Source organism: Argentina anserina, chromosome 3, assembly GCF_933775445.1.
Source record: "Argentina anserina chromosome 3, drPotAnse1.1, whole genome shotgun sequence".
Classification (NCBI taxonomy): Eukaryota; Viridiplantae; Streptophyta; class Magnoliopsida; order Rosales; family Rosaceae; genus Argentina; species Argentina anserina.
Genome location: NC_065874.1, coordinates 35,099,652 through 35,118,060, shown reverse-complemented (window position 1 = coordinate 35,118,060; position 18,409 = coordinate 35,099,652). Strand labels below are relative to the sequence as shown.

The 18,409-nt window shown below is 37.6% G+C and overlaps 3 protein-coding genes across 4 annotated transcripts; 2 read left to right on the top strand and 1 right to left on the bottom strand.

Moving 5' to 3' along the window:
* The first annotated feature begins 704 nt into the window (after positions 1–704).
* On the top strand, positions 705–2,597 carry LOC126788412 (L-ascorbate oxidase homolog). The gene is made up of 3 exons (XM_050514401.1): positions 705–952; positions 1,078–2,187; positions 2,291–2,597. Exons 1-3 carry the CDS (start codon positions 705–707, stop codon positions 2,595–2,597), a joined length of 1,665 nt encoding a protein of 554 aa, XP_050370358.1.
* Positions 2,598–10,535: 7,938 nt separating this feature from the next.
* Positions 10,536–12,496, top strand: LOC126787590 (uncharacterized). Its single transcript, XM_050513442.1, has 4 exons — positions 10,536–10,980; positions 11,043–11,324; positions 11,427–11,532; positions 11,707–12,496. Exons 1-4 carry the CDS (start codon positions 10,536–10,538, stop codon positions 12,494–12,496), a joined length of 1,623 nt encoding a protein of 540 aa, XP_050369399.1.
* Positions 12,497–13,442: 946 nt separating this feature from the next.
* On the bottom strand, positions 13,443–17,820 carry LOC126786239 (transcription factor Pur-alpha 1). 2 transcript variants are annotated; one of them, XM_050512003.1, is made up of 5 exons: positions 17,395–17,820; positions 17,279–17,326; positions 14,388–14,528; positions 14,035–14,280; positions 13,443–13,897 (listed from the first exon to the last, which is right to left on the bottom strand). In XM_050512003.1, the coding sequence occupies exons 1-5, from the start codon at positions 17,659–17,661 to the stop codon at positions 13,748–13,750; spliced, it is 852 nt and encodes a 283-aa protein (XP_050367960.1). In that variant the 5' UTR covers positions 17,662–17,820; the 3' UTR covers positions 13,443–13,747. The 2 variants fall into 2 exon arrangements, with proteins under 2 accessions (XP_050367960.1, XP_050367961.1); XM_050512004.1 differs by having other exon boundaries at positions 14,035–14,277; positions 17,395–17,818.
* Positions 17,821–18,409: the final 589 nt, after the last annotated feature.

The following is an 18,409-nucleotide window of genomic DNA, read 5'->3' as shown; positions in this document are numbered from 1 at the left end:
AATGAGTAAATCACAGTTATGAATGCCTTAACGATTTTCAATTTGAACAAAATTTTATAATAATGATCTACTCATATATATTTACAAACTAAACGGTCGAGATCTAAATATAAGATTAAAAAGTTGGTGAATCTCTTTGATTATTAACTAGTCATCAACAAAATGGTTCTCATTGGAAATGCTTCACTAAAACATAAACGGGGAGGTTTTGTATTTTGCAAAGGGGGTGGATTTTGACATGAACTTTAAATTTCATTTTGATTTTTTATGAAAACATGGATTTTAAATTAGAAAAAAAAACTTTAAATTTAATATTCAATTTCTTATCAATATCAATTATGTATTCCATTTTCTCTATCACATTTGGTACGAGGAAAGAGCACAACATGCAGATCCAACAGTTAGGGAGACGTGGTCAGAAGGGATGTGGGGAAAACAATGAGAGGAAGGGCGCATTCCAAGGGGCAAGACAGAACGGCGACCATTGCGGTGAAATTTGAATGGGCGAGAAATTGTCAATGGCATGTATATATATAATAGGTAAGATAATAAAGCTATTTGGGACAGCAGATCGGAACGCATTAAAGCTATATATACACACACACAACACCTTCGATCTTCTTCCAGTTTAGGCATACATATGCTAGTTCGATCAGTTAGGTGTGGATAAATAAAGTGAAACCGCCGCCGGGAGAGAAATATCGATGTCTGCAATGATGCTTCTGCTGCTGCTATGTCTCTCACTGGGGACAATTTCAGTCGTGCACTGTGGAGACCCTACCATATTCTTCGACTGGAATGTCTCCTACGGAACCCTCTCTCCACTGGGTACACCGCAGCAAGTCATTCTCATCAATGGTCAATTTCCTGGACCCAACATTAATTCCACCACAAACAACAACGTTGTGGTGAACGTGTTCAATAACCTGGACGATCCATTCCTTTTGACATGGTACGTATGCGTTCCGTCTCATGGGATCGAACAATATATATATATATATATATATATATATATCTCGATCGATCGGTAATTCACATTATTAATGAATTGGTTGCATTATATGTATATGTATGCAGGAGTGGCATCCAGCAGAGGAAGAATTCATGGCAAGACGGAACACTTGGAACTATGTGCCCCATTCCGCCGGGTAAGAACTTCACCTATCAGTTCCAAGTGAAGGATCAGATTGGTAGCTTTATATACTATCCATCAACTGCCATGCACAGGGCGGGGGGTGCATTTGGCGGTCTCCGCATCAATAGTCGTAATTTGATCCCAGTTCCTTATGATACTCCGGAGGATGACTACACTGTCCTCATCGGGGACTGGTACAAAAAAAGTCACACCGATCTAAAGAAACAACTGGACGGCGGTCGCTCTATGGCCAGGCCTGACGGTGTCCTCATCAACGGTAAAGATGCAAAGGGGGACGGTAAAGACGAGCCACTCTTCACCATGAAAGCCGGCAAGACATATAAGTTTAGGATTTGCAATGTAGGTCTCAAGAGCAGCCTCAACTTTAGGATCCAAGAGCACTGGATGACGTTGGTGGAAATGGAGGGCTCCCACACCGTCCAAAATACGTACCAGTCACTTGACGTCCATCTAGGGCAATGCATGGCGGTGCTAGTCACAGCAGACAAAGACCCCAAAGACTATTACATAGTAGCGTCCACAAGATTCACCAAAACCGTGCTCACCGGTAAGGGCATCCTACGTTATGAAGGTGGTAAGGGCCCTGCTGATCCTGAGCTCCCTGAGGCTCCAGAAGGATGGGCATGGTCTCTCAATCAGTTCCGTTCCTTCCGTTGGAATCTCACTGCTAGTGCTGCTAGGCCTAACCCTCAGGGCTCCTACCATTATGGTAAGATTAACATCACCCGCACCCTCAAACTCGTTAACGCCGCCACCCAAGTGGACGGCAAGCTACGGTACTCCATAAACGGAGTCTCCCATGTGGATCCTGAAACCCCACTCAAGCTTGCTGAATACTATGGAGTGGCTGACAAGGTGTTCAAGGCCGACACCATCAAGGATGATCCCCCGGCTGACGTGGACACCAAGGCCATTATACAACCCAATGTTGTGAATCAAACCCATAGAGATTTTGTGGAGATCATCTTCGAGAACCACGAGAAGAGCCTCCAGACATGGCACGTGTCGGGATACGCAGTCTTCGCTGTCGGGTAAGTAGCAATTAATTTCAAACTCGATCGATTACATGCAGATTTGAATTAGTTAGTTTTTGTTGGTTAATTAGAAACTGAGTTGGGTTCTACGTACGTGCAGCATCGAGCCAGGGCTATGGACACCGGAAAAGAGAAGTACCTACAACCTTCTTGACGCTGTGAGCAGGCACACAATCCAAGTGTACCCCAAATCATGGGCTGCCATCATGACAGCATTCGACAACCCCGGAATGTGGAATATTAGGTCTGAACATCCGGAACGGCGCTACTTAGGGCAACAACTCTATGTCACCGTTCCTAATATTGCACGTTCTACCAGGGACGAGTACAACATGCCAGATAGCGCCCTGCTCTGCGGCATTGTTAAGGACATGCCCAAGCCCCCACCTCCTTACTCCATCGCGTGATATGCAGATATTTTACCACCATATTCACACTACGAGCTCGATCGATAGAGAGCTAGAGGCGTGTGAGTGACTTAGTCGTGATCATCGCAGTATATGTATTTATTGTTGCAGGCAATTTTAATTAAGCAAGGAGAGAGTTAGAAAAATGGTAAAGAATAATAAGGGGTTGGAACGTCTAATCATCTAGACTTTTTTTATTTTTCTTTTTCTTTCTTGTACTTCACATTTAACATATAATCACTTTCTTTTTTTCCCTCTCTCTCAGCTCCCAATTAAATAACATTAATTTCTAGCCAATCTTCATAAATGAAGTCAGCCTTTCAAGTTCCTCTTCAAATATTGTCGCGCTTAAGTCTATCATAATTATTTACACGTACGTTAATTAGTTAGAAACTATGGTTCTTAAGAAGCACAAGATGCCAACATAACAGCAATCAAGTGCAACTGCCAACTGGTTAGAAAAGCCTATCATAGTCCAAATTGTAGTTTACTCTTAATTTCTTCACTTTTTATTTCTTAATTTAGAATGTCGACATTAACACAACTTGAAGCTAGACTCAGCGCGCAGCAAATAAGTAAAAGCCTCAAATGTTAGTATGTATAGTTCTTAGATGATATTCCTATAAGCGTTGGCAGTGCTTGATTAATTAGTCGTGTGAGCAATATACTGCAAAGCCCGAAAATAAGCTGCAATCTGCTTGTCTTGATCGCACCTTAAGAGTTGATCGAGAAAGTTACAACATCATGTACGTACATATAGTACATAACTACATATTGAGATTTGAGAATGCCGAAGAATCCAAAGATATGCTTTCTTTATCTTTATTTGCAAAACAAGACAGCTGGATATAATTTTAGATAAAGCACAATTAGCGTATCAGCGTTCAGAAACATGTTTTCGATATATTAAGAAGTGGCTATATCGATCGTTATGAAAATCTCATGTATTGAATTTGTGACAGAAAAATGAAGTAACAAAAATGAGAAATTGAGATGGATTTTCTCTGATATATTTCATGAGCAAAACAAAGCTACACCTACTGATATATATACATAAAACGAGAAAGTTAGAATTACCCAAATACTAAATAGCACACAGATGTGGACTACGCAGCACACAGATGTGGACTAAGCGGCACACAGATGTGGACTACGCAACACACATATGTGGATTAAACACCACCCTGTCTTCAACCACTCCCAACTGCACCAACATACACAACTCTTTCAACACTCCCCCTCAAGCTGAATCAAGTGACAAACTTGATCCAAGCTTGCATAACAATCTATCAAACTGAGCTGAATGCAAAATCTTGGTAAAGATATCAACCAGCTGATCATGAGAACAAACATAAATTGTTTCCAAAACCTTTGATTGAACCTGATTGCACACAAAATGACAATCAACTTCAATGTGCTTGGTTCTTTCATGGAACATAGGATTGACAACAATGTGCATGGCTGCTTGATTGTCACAATGTGCATGGCTGCTTGATTGTCACAATGTGCATGGCTGCTTGATTGTCACAATGTGCATGGCTGCTTGATTGTCACAATGCAACTTACAAGCTTAGAATACTTGATCCCTAAATTAGCAAGCAATGTCTTCAGCCAGAACAACTCACAAGCAGTGGAGTCCATGGATCTATATTCAGCTTCTGCACTTGACATAGCTACAACAGATTGCTTCTTACTCTTCCAAATAACCAAGTTACCACCCACAAATGTACAGAAACCAGTAGTAGATTTTCTATCGATTGAATTTCTAGCCTAATCATAATCACAATAACCTTCCAAATTGAAGTGGTTATGTTTGTGCATGAGAATTCCTCTAGTAACAGTACATTTAAGATATCTCAAAATTCTCTTAACCAACTGAAGATGATGAGTGTTTGAAGCATGCATAAATTGGCTAACTAGAGTCACATCATAAGTAATGGCAGGTCTAGTTATTGTAAGCTAAATCAACTTACCAATTAGCCTTTGATAAACAGAGTTGTCACTGAGACCATCACCAACAACTTCAATGTCCAAATTGCTTGGTAAATGGGTTTTTGCAACGCTGCTATGCTGCATGTTTGCTTCTTCTAATATATCAGTGATCTATTTTCTTTAATTTAGAAATAGACATTTGGAAGAATGATCCATCTCAATTCCAAGAAAATATCTCAATTGTCCCAAATCTTTGATGGCAAATGTAGCATGAATGGAGGACTTGAGATTTTGAATTTCCTCTTCATTGTCACCTGTGATAATCATATCATCAACATACACAAGTACAATAAGCCTTCCAATCTTACCATTTCTCACAAACATTGATGAATCTCCACGACTTCTCTGAAAACCAGAATCAATGAGCACAGAGCTAAGTTTGGAATACCAAGCTCTTGGGGATTGTTTTAAACCATAAATTGTCTTATGTAACTTGCAGACCATTCCAGTCTCATTTTCTTGAGCATGGCCAAGAGGTAATTTCATGTACACATCTTCTTCTAACTCTCCATGTAAAAAAGCATTCTTGACATCCATCTGAAACAAACTCTAACCATAGTTAACTGCCACTGATAATAACACTCTAACATTGTTCATTTTAGCAACATGAGCAAATTTCTTTTTGTAATCAACCCCAAATGTTTGAGTAAACCCTCTAGCCACTAACCGAGCTTTGTATCTCTCAATATCTCCATTTGAGTAAAATTTTATAAATCCAGCGTGCTCCTACCACCTCATGCCATGCACGTAGTTGCACCACACTCCAAGTTTTGTTTTCATTTAATGCCTGAAGTTCATCTGCCACAGATTTTCTCCATACTTTTGACTTACTAGCTTCATCAAAATTCCATGGCTCATAAGTTTCACAAAACTTGTTGAGAAAAACACTGTGAGATAGAGAGACATTGTTCAACACTGCAATATTCCCAATAGGGTGCTTGTGAGTATAAGATCCATATCCTTTAAGCAAAACAGAAGGTCTCCTATCTCGACTAGGATATCTCCTAGTTTCTTGGTGAACTGGTTGTTCCACAATTTGATCATGTTGTTGTTGAGGTTGGTCCACAATTTGGGAATCAGGAAAGTCATTATGAATGTCAGTATTAATGACTCTAGAATTTTGCTGAGGAGAGATTGGCGGAGAATTTTCAGATGGTATCCGAACAATAGGATTGTCAGACATTAATTGATCATCAAAGATAGGAGTTGGATTTACATCAAATAATTCTCCTTGCAACTCCCCCTGAATGTCATATTCATGCTTCTGAAAAAAAATTGATTCATCAAATCTAACATCTCTTGACACATAAGTTTTTCTTGCTACAAGATCATTGCATTTATAGCCCTTCTGAGAAGTAGAATACCCCAGAAACACACACTTAACTACTCTAGATTCAAACTTGTCTCTTTGCTTAGCTTGCAGATGAACATAGAAGATGCAGTTGAATATTCTCAAATGACTAACATCAATATCGATGGCCTTAAGAACTTGAAATGGTGACTTAAACTCCAAAACACTGCTAGGTAAACGATTAATCAAATATGCAGCAGTATGAATAGCATAAGACTATAATCGTTTTGGAACATTAGGCTGTAACATGAGAGATCTAGTTTTTTCAAGTAGATCTCTATTCTTCCTCTCAGATATTCCATTATGTTGAGGTGTTCCAACACAAGATGTTTGATGATAAATGCCATGATCACTGAGATATTGAGTAAATGTTTTTTGAAGTGTACTACGTGCCATTATTTGATCTTAATGTGCATATATTAGAAGAAAAATGATTTTTAACCAGATTATGAAAGTCTTGGAAGCATCTGGCAACTTCAATCTTAGATTTCAAGATATACACAAATGTTGTTCTAGAAAAATCATCAATAAAAGTCACATAATATTTATAGTCATCAACTGATACAATTTTTGCAGGTCCCCAAACATCAGAGTGTATCAATTCAAAATTCCTGGAAGCTCTAAACATAGAACTGGAAAATGGCAGACGCGTTGACTTTGGCTTTTCACAAATCTCACAAATGTGAGAGTGTTTACATAATTCAGGAAAAATAAAAGACATGACTTGAGATGAAGGATGAGCTAATCACATGTGCCACAGATCAAGCTGATGAGAGGTGGTGTTTGATTATGCAAGAAGAGACTTGAAAAAACTTGTAGATGAAGAAATGTAGTACATACCATTTATACAAAAATCATTCACCAATCTTTTTCTTCAAGACTCGATCTTGAAAGATCACAGTTTTAGTTGAGAATGTGACAAGACAATCTAAAACATAAGTAAGTCTTCCAACAGCAAGAAGCTTAAATGGAAATGAAGGAACAAACATCACATTTGAATTTTTATGTTCAGAGAACAACTTTAGGTTTCCCTTTCCCAAAATAGGAACTTTTTTCCCATTTGCAACAGACATTTGTGATGATTTTTGAAACAATATAAAATCAGATAATGAAGATGCATCATTAAGCATGTGATCAGAGGCACCAGAGTCAACTATCCAAAAATCATGATTTTTACTCAATTCTAAAGCTGTAGAAATTGCACAAATGATACCTGGAATCTCTCATTCATCCACTGCATCAGTCTCAGCAAGAAAGCCTGCAAATTTTCAAAGCATAGCAGTATAATTACTGCTCTTGTTTCCTCCTTGTTGTTGCTGAATGAAGCTTGCAAAAACATTAATCAAATTAATGGGATTTGCAGTAAAATCTATCATGCCTTCTGATGAACTGCTGCTAGGAATATTGGTCTTTGGTGAATAAACATACTTGGACAAGTTCCTTGAGTTCTTGTCTTCATGAAACTTAGCTTTGAGCTCAGGGTGAAGAATCCAACAAGTCTCTTTCTGATGACCAACACCAAACCTACCAATCTTCTTACAATGAGAACATTTTAGATCTAGTCTTTTGCCTTTGTAGGGTCTATTGTTACTCACAAAAGCCCTAGCCTCTGACACTTGTGACTCTTGCTCTTTCACAGCTACATCAACATTCATAACTTTTTTCTTGTTTCTTCTCTTTGCATAGTGTTACAAATGTTGTTGAAAGATGGAAACTCAAAAGACATAAGAACATGACTCTCTAAATCTTCAAAATCAGAATTAAGACTAGACAACAACTTAAAGACTTTATCTTCCTTTTATCTTTTCAACAAAGTGGCGGTATTAGTGGTAAAATGTCTATATAACTCCAGTTCATTCTACTTAGTCTTGAGGCTACCTAAATGCTCAATGAAAGACAAATTACCTTGTTGAAGGTCAGTAATATCTCTCTTGATCTGATAAAGTCGTGCAGAGTTACTGAAATCACCATATAGGTCTTTGATAACAGTCCAAATGCTCAAGGCAGAGTCTGAGTATTGGAAAATTCGTTGCATCTTTAGTTCCATATAATAGATCATCAATGATCGAACCAATTGGCCTTGAGCCAGCCAAGCCTCATACTCAGAAGCTGAGACTGCAGGTTTTTTGAACGTGTCATTATTGTACCATAACTTGTACCTTCCACCGATGGCAAGAGTCATGGCATTAGACCAAGAAATATAATTAAACTCATTGAGCAAGGCAGAGGTAAGACAAGGAGTTGAATTAGAATCATCACTCAGATTTAGAACTAGAAGAAGAAGCAAAATCAAAAACATTGTTTCCTCTAGTCATAATGATAAGGGATAATAAAATGGAACTATGAGAATGATAATGAACAAGAATTGAAGAGCAAAAGCAGGTCCGAGATGGATCACTCTCTCATACCATATTGAATTTGTGACAGGAAAATAAAAGAACAAGAAGGAGAAGTTGAGATTGATTTTCTCTGATATATTTCATGAGTAAAGCAAAGTTACACCTACTGATATATACATATATATACACACAAAACGAGAATGTTAGAATTACTCCAAGACTAAGTACTACACAGATGTGGACTATGCAGCACACAGATGTGGACTAAACACCATCTTGTCTTCAACCACTCCCAACTGCACCAGCATACACAACTCTTTCAACACTCCCCCCCCAAGCTGAATAAAGTGACAAACTTGATCCAAGCTTGCACAACAATCTATCAAATTGAGCTGAAGGCAAAATCTTGGTAAATATCAGTCAGCTGATCTTGAGAACAAACATAAATTGTTTCTAAAACCTTTTATTGAACCTGATTGCGCACAAAATGAAAATCAACTTCATTGTGCTTGGTATTTTCATGGAACACAAGATTGACGACAATGTGCATGGCTGCTTGATTGTCACAATGCACCAACATACACAACTCTTTCAACATCATGAATATTGATCCTTAGCTCATCAATGACGTGAAGGACTTGGAAAACGAGCAGATCGAGATTGTGAGAAGAAGCAAGGCAAGGAGAGCATGTTCCTGGTGAATTGGTGGCAAGACCCTTGAAGCTCAAGAACATCTTGCTGAAGGGCGCCACCGTGGAGGCAAGGCTGGAAGAGAGCAGCTGGGACATGAAGGGTACAAGGAGATGGGGAAGAAAGGAGTCGAGACCAGGGGGAGCAACTGGGACATGAAGGGTTCCAAGAGATGGGCCAGAAAGGAGGCGAGACCAGGAGCTAGGGAGCAGATCAGTCGTGAAGGTTATCAGGAGATGGGGAGAAAAGGTCTGAGCATCAAGGACAAGTCTGGAGCAGAGCGTACATGCTGCTGAGGAAGAGATCCCAAATTCCCAATCGACGGATACTTAATTGGACTCCTTGAGCTCGATGTGTATTTCAAAGCTCAAGGAAAATGCTGAACTAGGGCTTTTCGTTGTGTGTTTTATTTTCTGCGCGCATGCGCGATGACCAAGAGTTGTAGAAATGGTCTTAACTTTTAAGTGTTTGGGCCCTCTGAGCAGGGCCGGCTCTTGACATGTGCAATGTCGGCACACGCACATGGCCTCAAATTATAAAAGTCTCTTTAATGTCCACCATATATTTATAATATATAAATTGCAATTGCAAATTAACCTAAAAGTCAAACAAAACTCCCTAAAGCAAAACTCTTGTCCGGAAGAGAAGAAAAGTTCAGAGACTTCTCTCATCCAATTCTTCTCTCCTCTCCTTCTTCACTTCTTCTCTCTGACGATCTGCTATCTGCCATATAACCCATATTTTCCTAATCATTTCAATGATTTAGATGGTGGACTGAGGGTGAACAAGGCAACAAGCAATCCATTTATCCTACAGTTTAGGGGCCTCATCGATCTATTGATTCACTTTTGTTAAGGTGAGTTTTTACTTCTCAAATCTCAATATCCCATTTGTGTATCTCTAATTCTCTCAATCTCTAATTGTTATTTTCATTCACATTGATTTAATTTTAGAAATATGGCTCCTAAAAGAAAATGTTTGTGTGGATATGCAAAACGTTTGATATCTAAGAGAGGAATAGTGTTGGAGAATTCTATGAAGGGAAGTATGGATAAGTTCATCACTAGAAAAGCAAAACGATTAGGTGAAAATAATGAGAATTTAGTCAATGAAGAGGAAGAAAAGCATAGAGAACCAGAAATTTTGGGTGAAATAAATGAAAATTTAGTCAATGAAGAGGCATAAGAGCATATTGATAGGGAGAGACTTGTTGGTGAGAGTATTATACAGAATGCTAAGGGGAATGCAGTTGAGGAAAGCAACAATGAAAATGAGAATGATGTCGGACAGAATAATGCAAAACAAAATGACAATGTGATTCCCATAAATATTTTTGATCTAAATATTTTTGATAAAGGATTGATAGACTTGTTGGCATAAAAGGGTCCTCATAGAGATCTTTCAATCGAACATGGTCATACAGACAAGTTCAAAAGACGTTTCAGCTCTAAGTTTTACACTCGATATTTAGGAAATGGAGATAAACATGACAGAGAGTGGCTAGTCTATTCAAAGGAGCTCGATAAAGTCTTTTATTTTTTTTGCAAATTATTTAAAAGGAGGCCAATGAGAGGTCTGTTATCTAATGATGGGATGAATGATTGGAGTCATTTTGGCAAGAGACTTAAAGACCACCAAATGATTGATGATCATCTCCTCAATGAAAATACTTGGAGTGATTTGCGTCTCAGATTGGTGAGGCATGAAACCATTGATAAAGCTTATCAAGACCAAATTAGGAAAGAGAAGGAACACTGGAGGAATGTGCTAAAGAGAATAATTGCAATTGTGAAATTTCTTGCCAAATACAACTTAGCTTTTCATGGAACTCATGAGAGGCTTTATGAACATGATAATGGTCACTTTTTGGGTGCAGTTGAGATGATGGCAGAATGTGAAGAAGTGATGGAGGAGCATTGTCAACGCATAACCAGTTCTAAAATTCATATCCACTATCTTGGTCACCACATCCAGAATGAGTTGTTGCATATGATGGTTGTTGAGATCAAAGGTGAAATCATAATAAAATCAAATGTGCTGAATACTTCTCTGTGATTCTCAATTGCACACTAGATATTAGTCACCAAGAACAAATGTCTTTGATTCTTAGATGTGTGAATGTTTCTAAGAGTCCAATACAAATTGAAGAGTTCTTCTTGGAGTTTCTACATGTGCATGACACTTCTGGTCAGGGATTATTTGAGGAGCTGGAGGCTGTGTTACATTCTTTGAATCTTGATATCAATAATGTTAGAGGACAAGGATACGACAATGGGTCAAATATGAAAGGGAAACACCAAGGGGTACAGAAAAAGCTACTAGATATCAATCCTATAGCATTTTACACCCCATGTGGTTGTCATTGTCTAAACTTAACTCTATGTGATGTAGCTAATTCTTGTGGGAAAGTAGTAGATTTTTTTGGAGTCTTGCAACATATTTATACATTATTTGCAGGCTCTACAAAACGGTGGCAAATTTTGAAAGACAATGTAAAATGTCTAACTCTCAAACCATTATCCATTACACGTTGGGAAAGTCGTATTGAGAGTGTTAAGCCACTGTGAGTCAATGCTCTTCATATAAGAGAAGCACTACTTCAACTGGCAGATATTGACAAGGATCCAAAAATTAAAAGTGGTGCAAAGTCGATTGCAACTAATGAGTTGGGTGATTTTGAATTTTTGATGAGCTTAGTGATATGGTATGAAATATTAGATTCTTTTAATACTGTCAGCAAAGTGCTCCAATCTGATGATATGCAAATTGATGTTGCCATAAATTATGTGAAAGGTCTTATTGCTTGGCTTGATCGGTTTAGAGAATCTGGATTCACAAATGCACTTAAGGATGCTAAAGATATTGCTGATACATTAAAGGTTGCTTCTGTTTTTCCAGAAAGACGTCACATTCAGAAGAAAAGATTCTTTGATAAAAGTAGCAGTGAGCCATCACCATCATCTTCAGGTGAGGAATCCTTTAGAGTGCCTTATTTGATGTTTATTATAGATCAAGCTAAGGGCTCATTAATCATAAGGTTTGAACAATATCAACAATATGAAGATATTTTTGGGTTTATATTCACTTCAGAATCTTTATGTTCCATGCATGATGATGATCTAAGAAATGCTTGTATTCATCTTGAGATTACTTTGCAACATGGAGAGAGTTCAGATGTTCATGGGGAAGCCTTATTTAGAGAACTGAAATTGTTAAGGGAGGTATTACCTATGGGGAAGATGGTTGATGCAGATATATTGAGTTGTTTACAAGAAAGGAATACTTTTCCAGTTGCTAAAATTGCTTATAGGATCTTGTTGACGGTGCATGTTACCGTTGCTTCAACCGAGAAGAGCTTTTCCAAGTTGAAGTTATTGAAATCTTACTTACGATCAACTATGTCGCAAGAAAGATTAAATGGACTTGCTTTAATTTCAATTGATAATGAAATGCTTGGAAAGATCAGCTATAACAAACTGATTGATGACTTTGCAGCTAAGAAGGCAAGGAGAAGGATATTCAAATGAAAGCCTAATGTTAGGAGATGAGCTTAGTAAGCCTAATTATTTTGTAAGCTTAATTTTTAAATGCAGTAGCTAAAATTTGACTTTAGCTAAGATAGCTCATGTCACTGTGTAAGTGAACATATGACTTTAATCTGGGATTTTGTAATGAATGTCTAATGATTGTTGCAATGGTTTTTGTAATCAATTAATATATGACTTTGCAAATATTATAGTTTTAAGTTTTCAATTGACTTGATATGTGATTTGAGTTTATGGCCGCATTTTAAACTCTCTCACAGGGCCCCGTAAAGTTTGAGCCGGCCCTGCCTCTGAGGAGGGTTACGTAGTGCTTTTGTTTATGCTTGTCGTTCAAGTTATTGTTAGTAAGAGGGACACCTATGGGTGACTTGACTGACTTCATGTTGTAAGTTGGTTTCTATTGTTTTAACTTGGGTTGAACGTTGAACCTTTCCAATATCCTTGGCGCATTCGGACTATCACACAATTCATTCCGGCATGTCAAAACGTGAAACTAACTTTTTGGCTTACAAACTTGGTCATCATGGTGGAGCTTCGGCTTGGCATGAAGCACTATATCTTTCTGTTTCTCGGACCTTTTATTTTGATCAGCAGAGTTTTAGATTGTTCGTAATTTACAATTCTATTTTAGGTGGTCACAGCTGAGCTCAGGCCAAAATCTATCACGGTTCAAATTTTTTAAATCAAAATGTAATTGTTCAATTTTTTCAATTCTTTATGGTAACACTTTCCAGAGGGATCTAAAGTTGGATGACAAACCACAATTCTACTAACAGAGAAACAGCCAGCCATCACTTTCTGCAAAACCATGATTGTCAACAATTGTCCAACACCATAACCTGAAAAATTAGTTGCCTGATCACGATTTAGCTCTGGGCCATTATTACCAACTAGGAAGCTAGAAATAAAGTGGATACACTTGTTAAAATAAATTAAACACACCTGGAACAATCATTATTTAGTAGAAAGGTTAACACACTATCAAACTCAAGTTACAACTTACAAGTTTCTGGCCTGTTTTTCTATTATTGCCTATGTAAATGAAGCTCCCCAATCACCTCCGAAATCTAAAGTTGATCAATCGAGAAATCGGATTATTCCAGATTTGAATGAGAATAAGATAAGAAATAACAAGGGCCATCCCACATTCCCACATCTAACCAAACACCTACTTGTAGTTCTAAGACAATCTTCATTAATTATTTGTGTAATCACCAAACCCCAGTGTAAAATTTATCTCTGAGGATCCACTGTCCGAACATTTGCACCTGTCATTCCTTCAATTCGATCTTTGGTTATCTCCACAAAATGACCCACTATTTCATGGAACTGTTTGAGCCCTGATAGTGGGAGAATTATGGATGACCTATCAGAGCCTGCAACCTGCAGCAATTAGATGTAATTTGAATAAAAGATATGGAATGGGTATCAGACTATCAGGAACCTTCAATAAAGATCAGAATGACAAAAAAGGAAATTCCTTTTAGGGCATAAATGTGTAACAGTTAATTGAAGATTACCTCTGATATTCTTAGGAAATGTCCCCTGTTATTGTTTCCAAGATCAAAGAAGAATCTCTTTTGATCAGCTCTAATCACTTTAGAAACCCCCATGTTACCAATTTCTTCTTGCACTGGCAACTCTGTGGATCTGTCAACATTCAGTTCTGATGTTGGCACAGTTTGGCTACTGTGGCCAGAAATGAAGCCAGCGCCTACGTCATCTGAAAGCCCAACAAGTCGCTCTGCAGATTCAGAACTTTGCTGCTTTGGCATTGCAAACAACAAGGTGGAAATTAAACAGATTGAGAATCTCCAAGAAGACAACTTGAATTAATCAGACAGTGGAAGCGCTAAATGTATGACTAAGACACCTGATTAGGCAGTATAAAAAGCCTGGATGCTTCGTTGATCTCAGCCAAAATGTTCCTAAATGCTGCCCATCCTTCATCCCGGGTGCTCCCTGCAGGGACAATGATGGTACTACGATTCCTACTAACAGAAGCTTCAGATACCTGCATCAACAAACCTATAAGAGCGGCAACAATTCAAGATAAGGACACTGCAGTTTAACTCTAGCAACACTTCCCTAAGAAAACCCATGCCAAAAAGAAAATGAGATAACTATCCAATCAACCCAGAGAGCTGCAAAAGGTTGCTGCTCGGAGGATTAAAGTTCAGGGATAACACCAGATGGCCAGATCTTTTCCAAGGGCTCAAGTTAATGGGAAGTTTTGGCACCTTGATCTCACTTATGCACTATTAACCTCGAAGAAAAAGATCAGAAGAAGGATCAGAGTTCCATGCCCAAATTTGAAGGCCAACTCAGAACCATCACTATTCAACATTTCTTCCCACTTCAATTATCACTAGCAGCAATATCTAAAACTATTCAAACTGCAGCCACAGTCTCAGTTTTGCTATGATTGATGACTTCACCAGTGCCTATCCTAGGTGGGCTAACATTTGTTAATTAATATTCCATGTGACCAGGCTTTGATAAAAACGTTCCTGCTAAGGCGAAATGTGAGGTTTTAAATCATTAAAGACTGGAAATTCATAATTATATAAGTAGCACATTTAGCTGGATCGTAAAGCATGGCTTCATCTCTGCTGAGTATGCACTCATGAACAAGACAACTATCAATTGCGAGCAAATTACTTGCTGTTTCCCTCCATTTTTCCCTTTATTGGTTGCACATGCAGAGATGATATTGAAAATGAAATTGCAGAAATCAGCCATATCCTTAGTTAAAAGTCTAAAACTAAAACTAAACCTTCCAACACAAAAGATGTGGCTGTGTAAAAATCTATGAAGCAGGATACGTTAAAATGGTTGCAGATTCTGTTCCTAAATAGGATGATATGGGTTGAATATGCATATGTGATGTACCCAGGTTTAGATACGCACTGAATAAGCTCGACATGTTTTGGATACATGTTTTTGCAATTGAAAAATATACATGGGGTAAATGAGAGACTGTCTCTAAAAAAAACAGAAAATAAATACAGAAAAGGATAAACCCTAAGTCCCTAACCTAGATTGTTTCCACTCTACAACTTTCTGCATTCTCATCCTTATCAGCAAAGTCTAAAGCCTAGTATTTTGTTAATATTTTTTTCTTATTCTTTTCTAATTACATATAAATGACTTTAGTTAAGTATCCTTCCCATTCCCATATTCTAAAAAATCTGAGATTTTCTGTTTCCATATACTGCACCGTACTATATCCACATAATTGTATCTGTATCAGTGTTTCTTAGGTAGGAATGATCAAACTTTTGACCGACATTATGGCAAAGAAGTGAAAAAGCTTAACTTGCATTTAAACAAAGAAAGAGAAAAGGCTAGGGGAGAAGAATCCAAGAAGAATTGTGTTTCTCAGAAGTATAGGAAATCAGATTAGCTCAGATGCTGATGAAATGTGAGCTACAGGGATCAACTTTCTTACTTGAAAATAATTAGAATCAGTGTACAAAATATTTAAGAAATTTCTTTGGACTTTTTTTTTTAAGAAACAGCAAGGAAGCAGATAAGGAATCCGCTTTGAAAAATAAAGGGACCACATAGAACAGAGCTTAGCAGCCCATCTGAAATTGCTAACCCAAGGAATAGGCTAATAGCATGTAAACTACAACTGCTTGCCAGTAAAGAATTTTCTTTGGAAGACTTGTGTCTCAATATGAAAAAACAAACACAGAATGCACAACTACACGTACAAACGAGATATAAACATCAACCAACGACGATGAACGGAAAACACATAACATATTATGATTGCATACGGGATCATAGTTGAATGAAACCATCAACTGTGATCCGCACATGCACTTATCCTCCAATACTGTATACAGAACATAGCATCAACTATGATTGCATACACTTATCCACACATAACATAACATGATTACATATGAGATTATAGTTGAATGATAACAACAACTGTGAGCCGCACATACATTTTATCTCCAATAATGTATTATGGTTTTAAGTAATTCCTTCAAATCTACCCAGAGTTTATAAAGGATTTTACGTACAGTAACTACACAACCTACTGTTCACATCTTAACTCAGAAAGCCTATCTATTCTCCCAACAGTTTGTTGGACACTTTGGAAAATTAAAACTTATGCGAAAAAATCTGGGCAAAAGAAAACAAATCAGAGAAAATTAGAAAAGAAGAGTCATGAGAGAAGTGAAAAAAAAAATACATATGCACATTAGAGAGAAGGCTAATGGGCAGAGATTAAAGATCAAATTCTCTTTCAAAATGATATCTTCTGACCCCAGTTATAGGAGCCAACTTTCCATCATTAAGATTTAAAAAAAAATAGCGAGTCATTTCAGTAACTAATGGTCTTTAGATTGCTTACTAATTGAAGAAAAGAGAGTTCAAACTTCTAAACAGCCCATTGTGAAATCATGTTAGTCATTTTATCGTTGTTAACAATCTTTGTGCGCTCATTGCTAAACAAATTATCATATGCAAGACCCACAATCCATTTCCTTAACACTGATATATGGTAAGAACACGGAAGGAACAACAATGTTAAGGTCAAGTACTCCAGCATGCAGAACAAAGTACCTTGAAGGAACAACATGAGAATCAACTCAACATAGAATAATAGGTTAGGTTAGGCCATCTCCAACCCAAAGTGCTAAAAGATGGTAATTCATTTAGACTTGTCAGTGATTCCGTCTTTTATAAACAAATTGAAATTAGCATGATTTTATAGCACAGTACTTTAAGACAAGAAAGACGAACCTTCAAGAAGCGGCCCCTGCGGTTCTCGCCAATGTCAAAGTAAAAGACCTGAAGACAAAATCAGCAATATGAGCAGAGAGAGAGACAGAGACACAGAGAGAGAGAGAAAGAGGTGCCTTTGTGTCGAGCTGCAATTCCTTGCTGAAGACATCCTGATCGTCCGAATTGACATAGTAATTGAAGAGATCAAGGAACCATGAGATGCCGGAGAAAGGAACGATGATGGTAGACCTGGTGGCTGAAGTCTTTTCAGAAATTTTGAGATAACGACCGCGAGGGTTCTCTTTGAGATCGAAGTAGAATAGCTTGTGCTCAACCTGCAGCGTCTTACAGAGAAGCTCCACGTCACTTCCGCCACCGCCACCGCCAGAATTCCCTTCCATTTCAAACTGAAGCGGGACTCTCTCCAAGTCAAACCACCTCAGTGCCTCGACTATACTACTGCCACCGTAGGTGAGGGTGCTCTGCTCAGATCTCAAGGACGAATTGCTCTCGTTTAGTAGTCTGCCTAAACTAGTAGCACTAGTGAATTTTGCCGACTAGGGTTTTGGGATGTGAGGGGGAAATTGACCCACCCAGCCTCTACTCACTCCACTGTCTTCTCCCTTATTTTTTTTTTTATAAATAAATATCAAAACGATATTTAGACATTTTTACTCGGTGAATCTTAATTTTACTTTTATAAATACTTAAAATAGATAAAATAATACCTTCATAGTTTTCCTAAAATGCCAAATATCTATTTTAGTATATTAAATCAAACAACTATAAATTCGAGAATATAATTTGTGTGATTATTATATATTTTCCAAGTTGTATATAATAAATAAATTTAAAATAGTAAAGAAATTAATAATTCACTATTCCACTCGTTTTCTAAATTCATAATAAAATTGGTAGATGTTGGAGGATGAACGAAACGAGAATAATAACAACATAAAATAACATAACCAAACTCTTTATTGATTGATAATGTGGCATATATATAAGCATTACATACGGAGTTTCCCGATGAATCAGGAATTCATATCTATTATATAAAATATAATCTACTCCAATAAGAAAATATAAATAGGCTAAGACACACACAATGGTATAATAATAATTATCCCGGAACACTCCACATTGTGT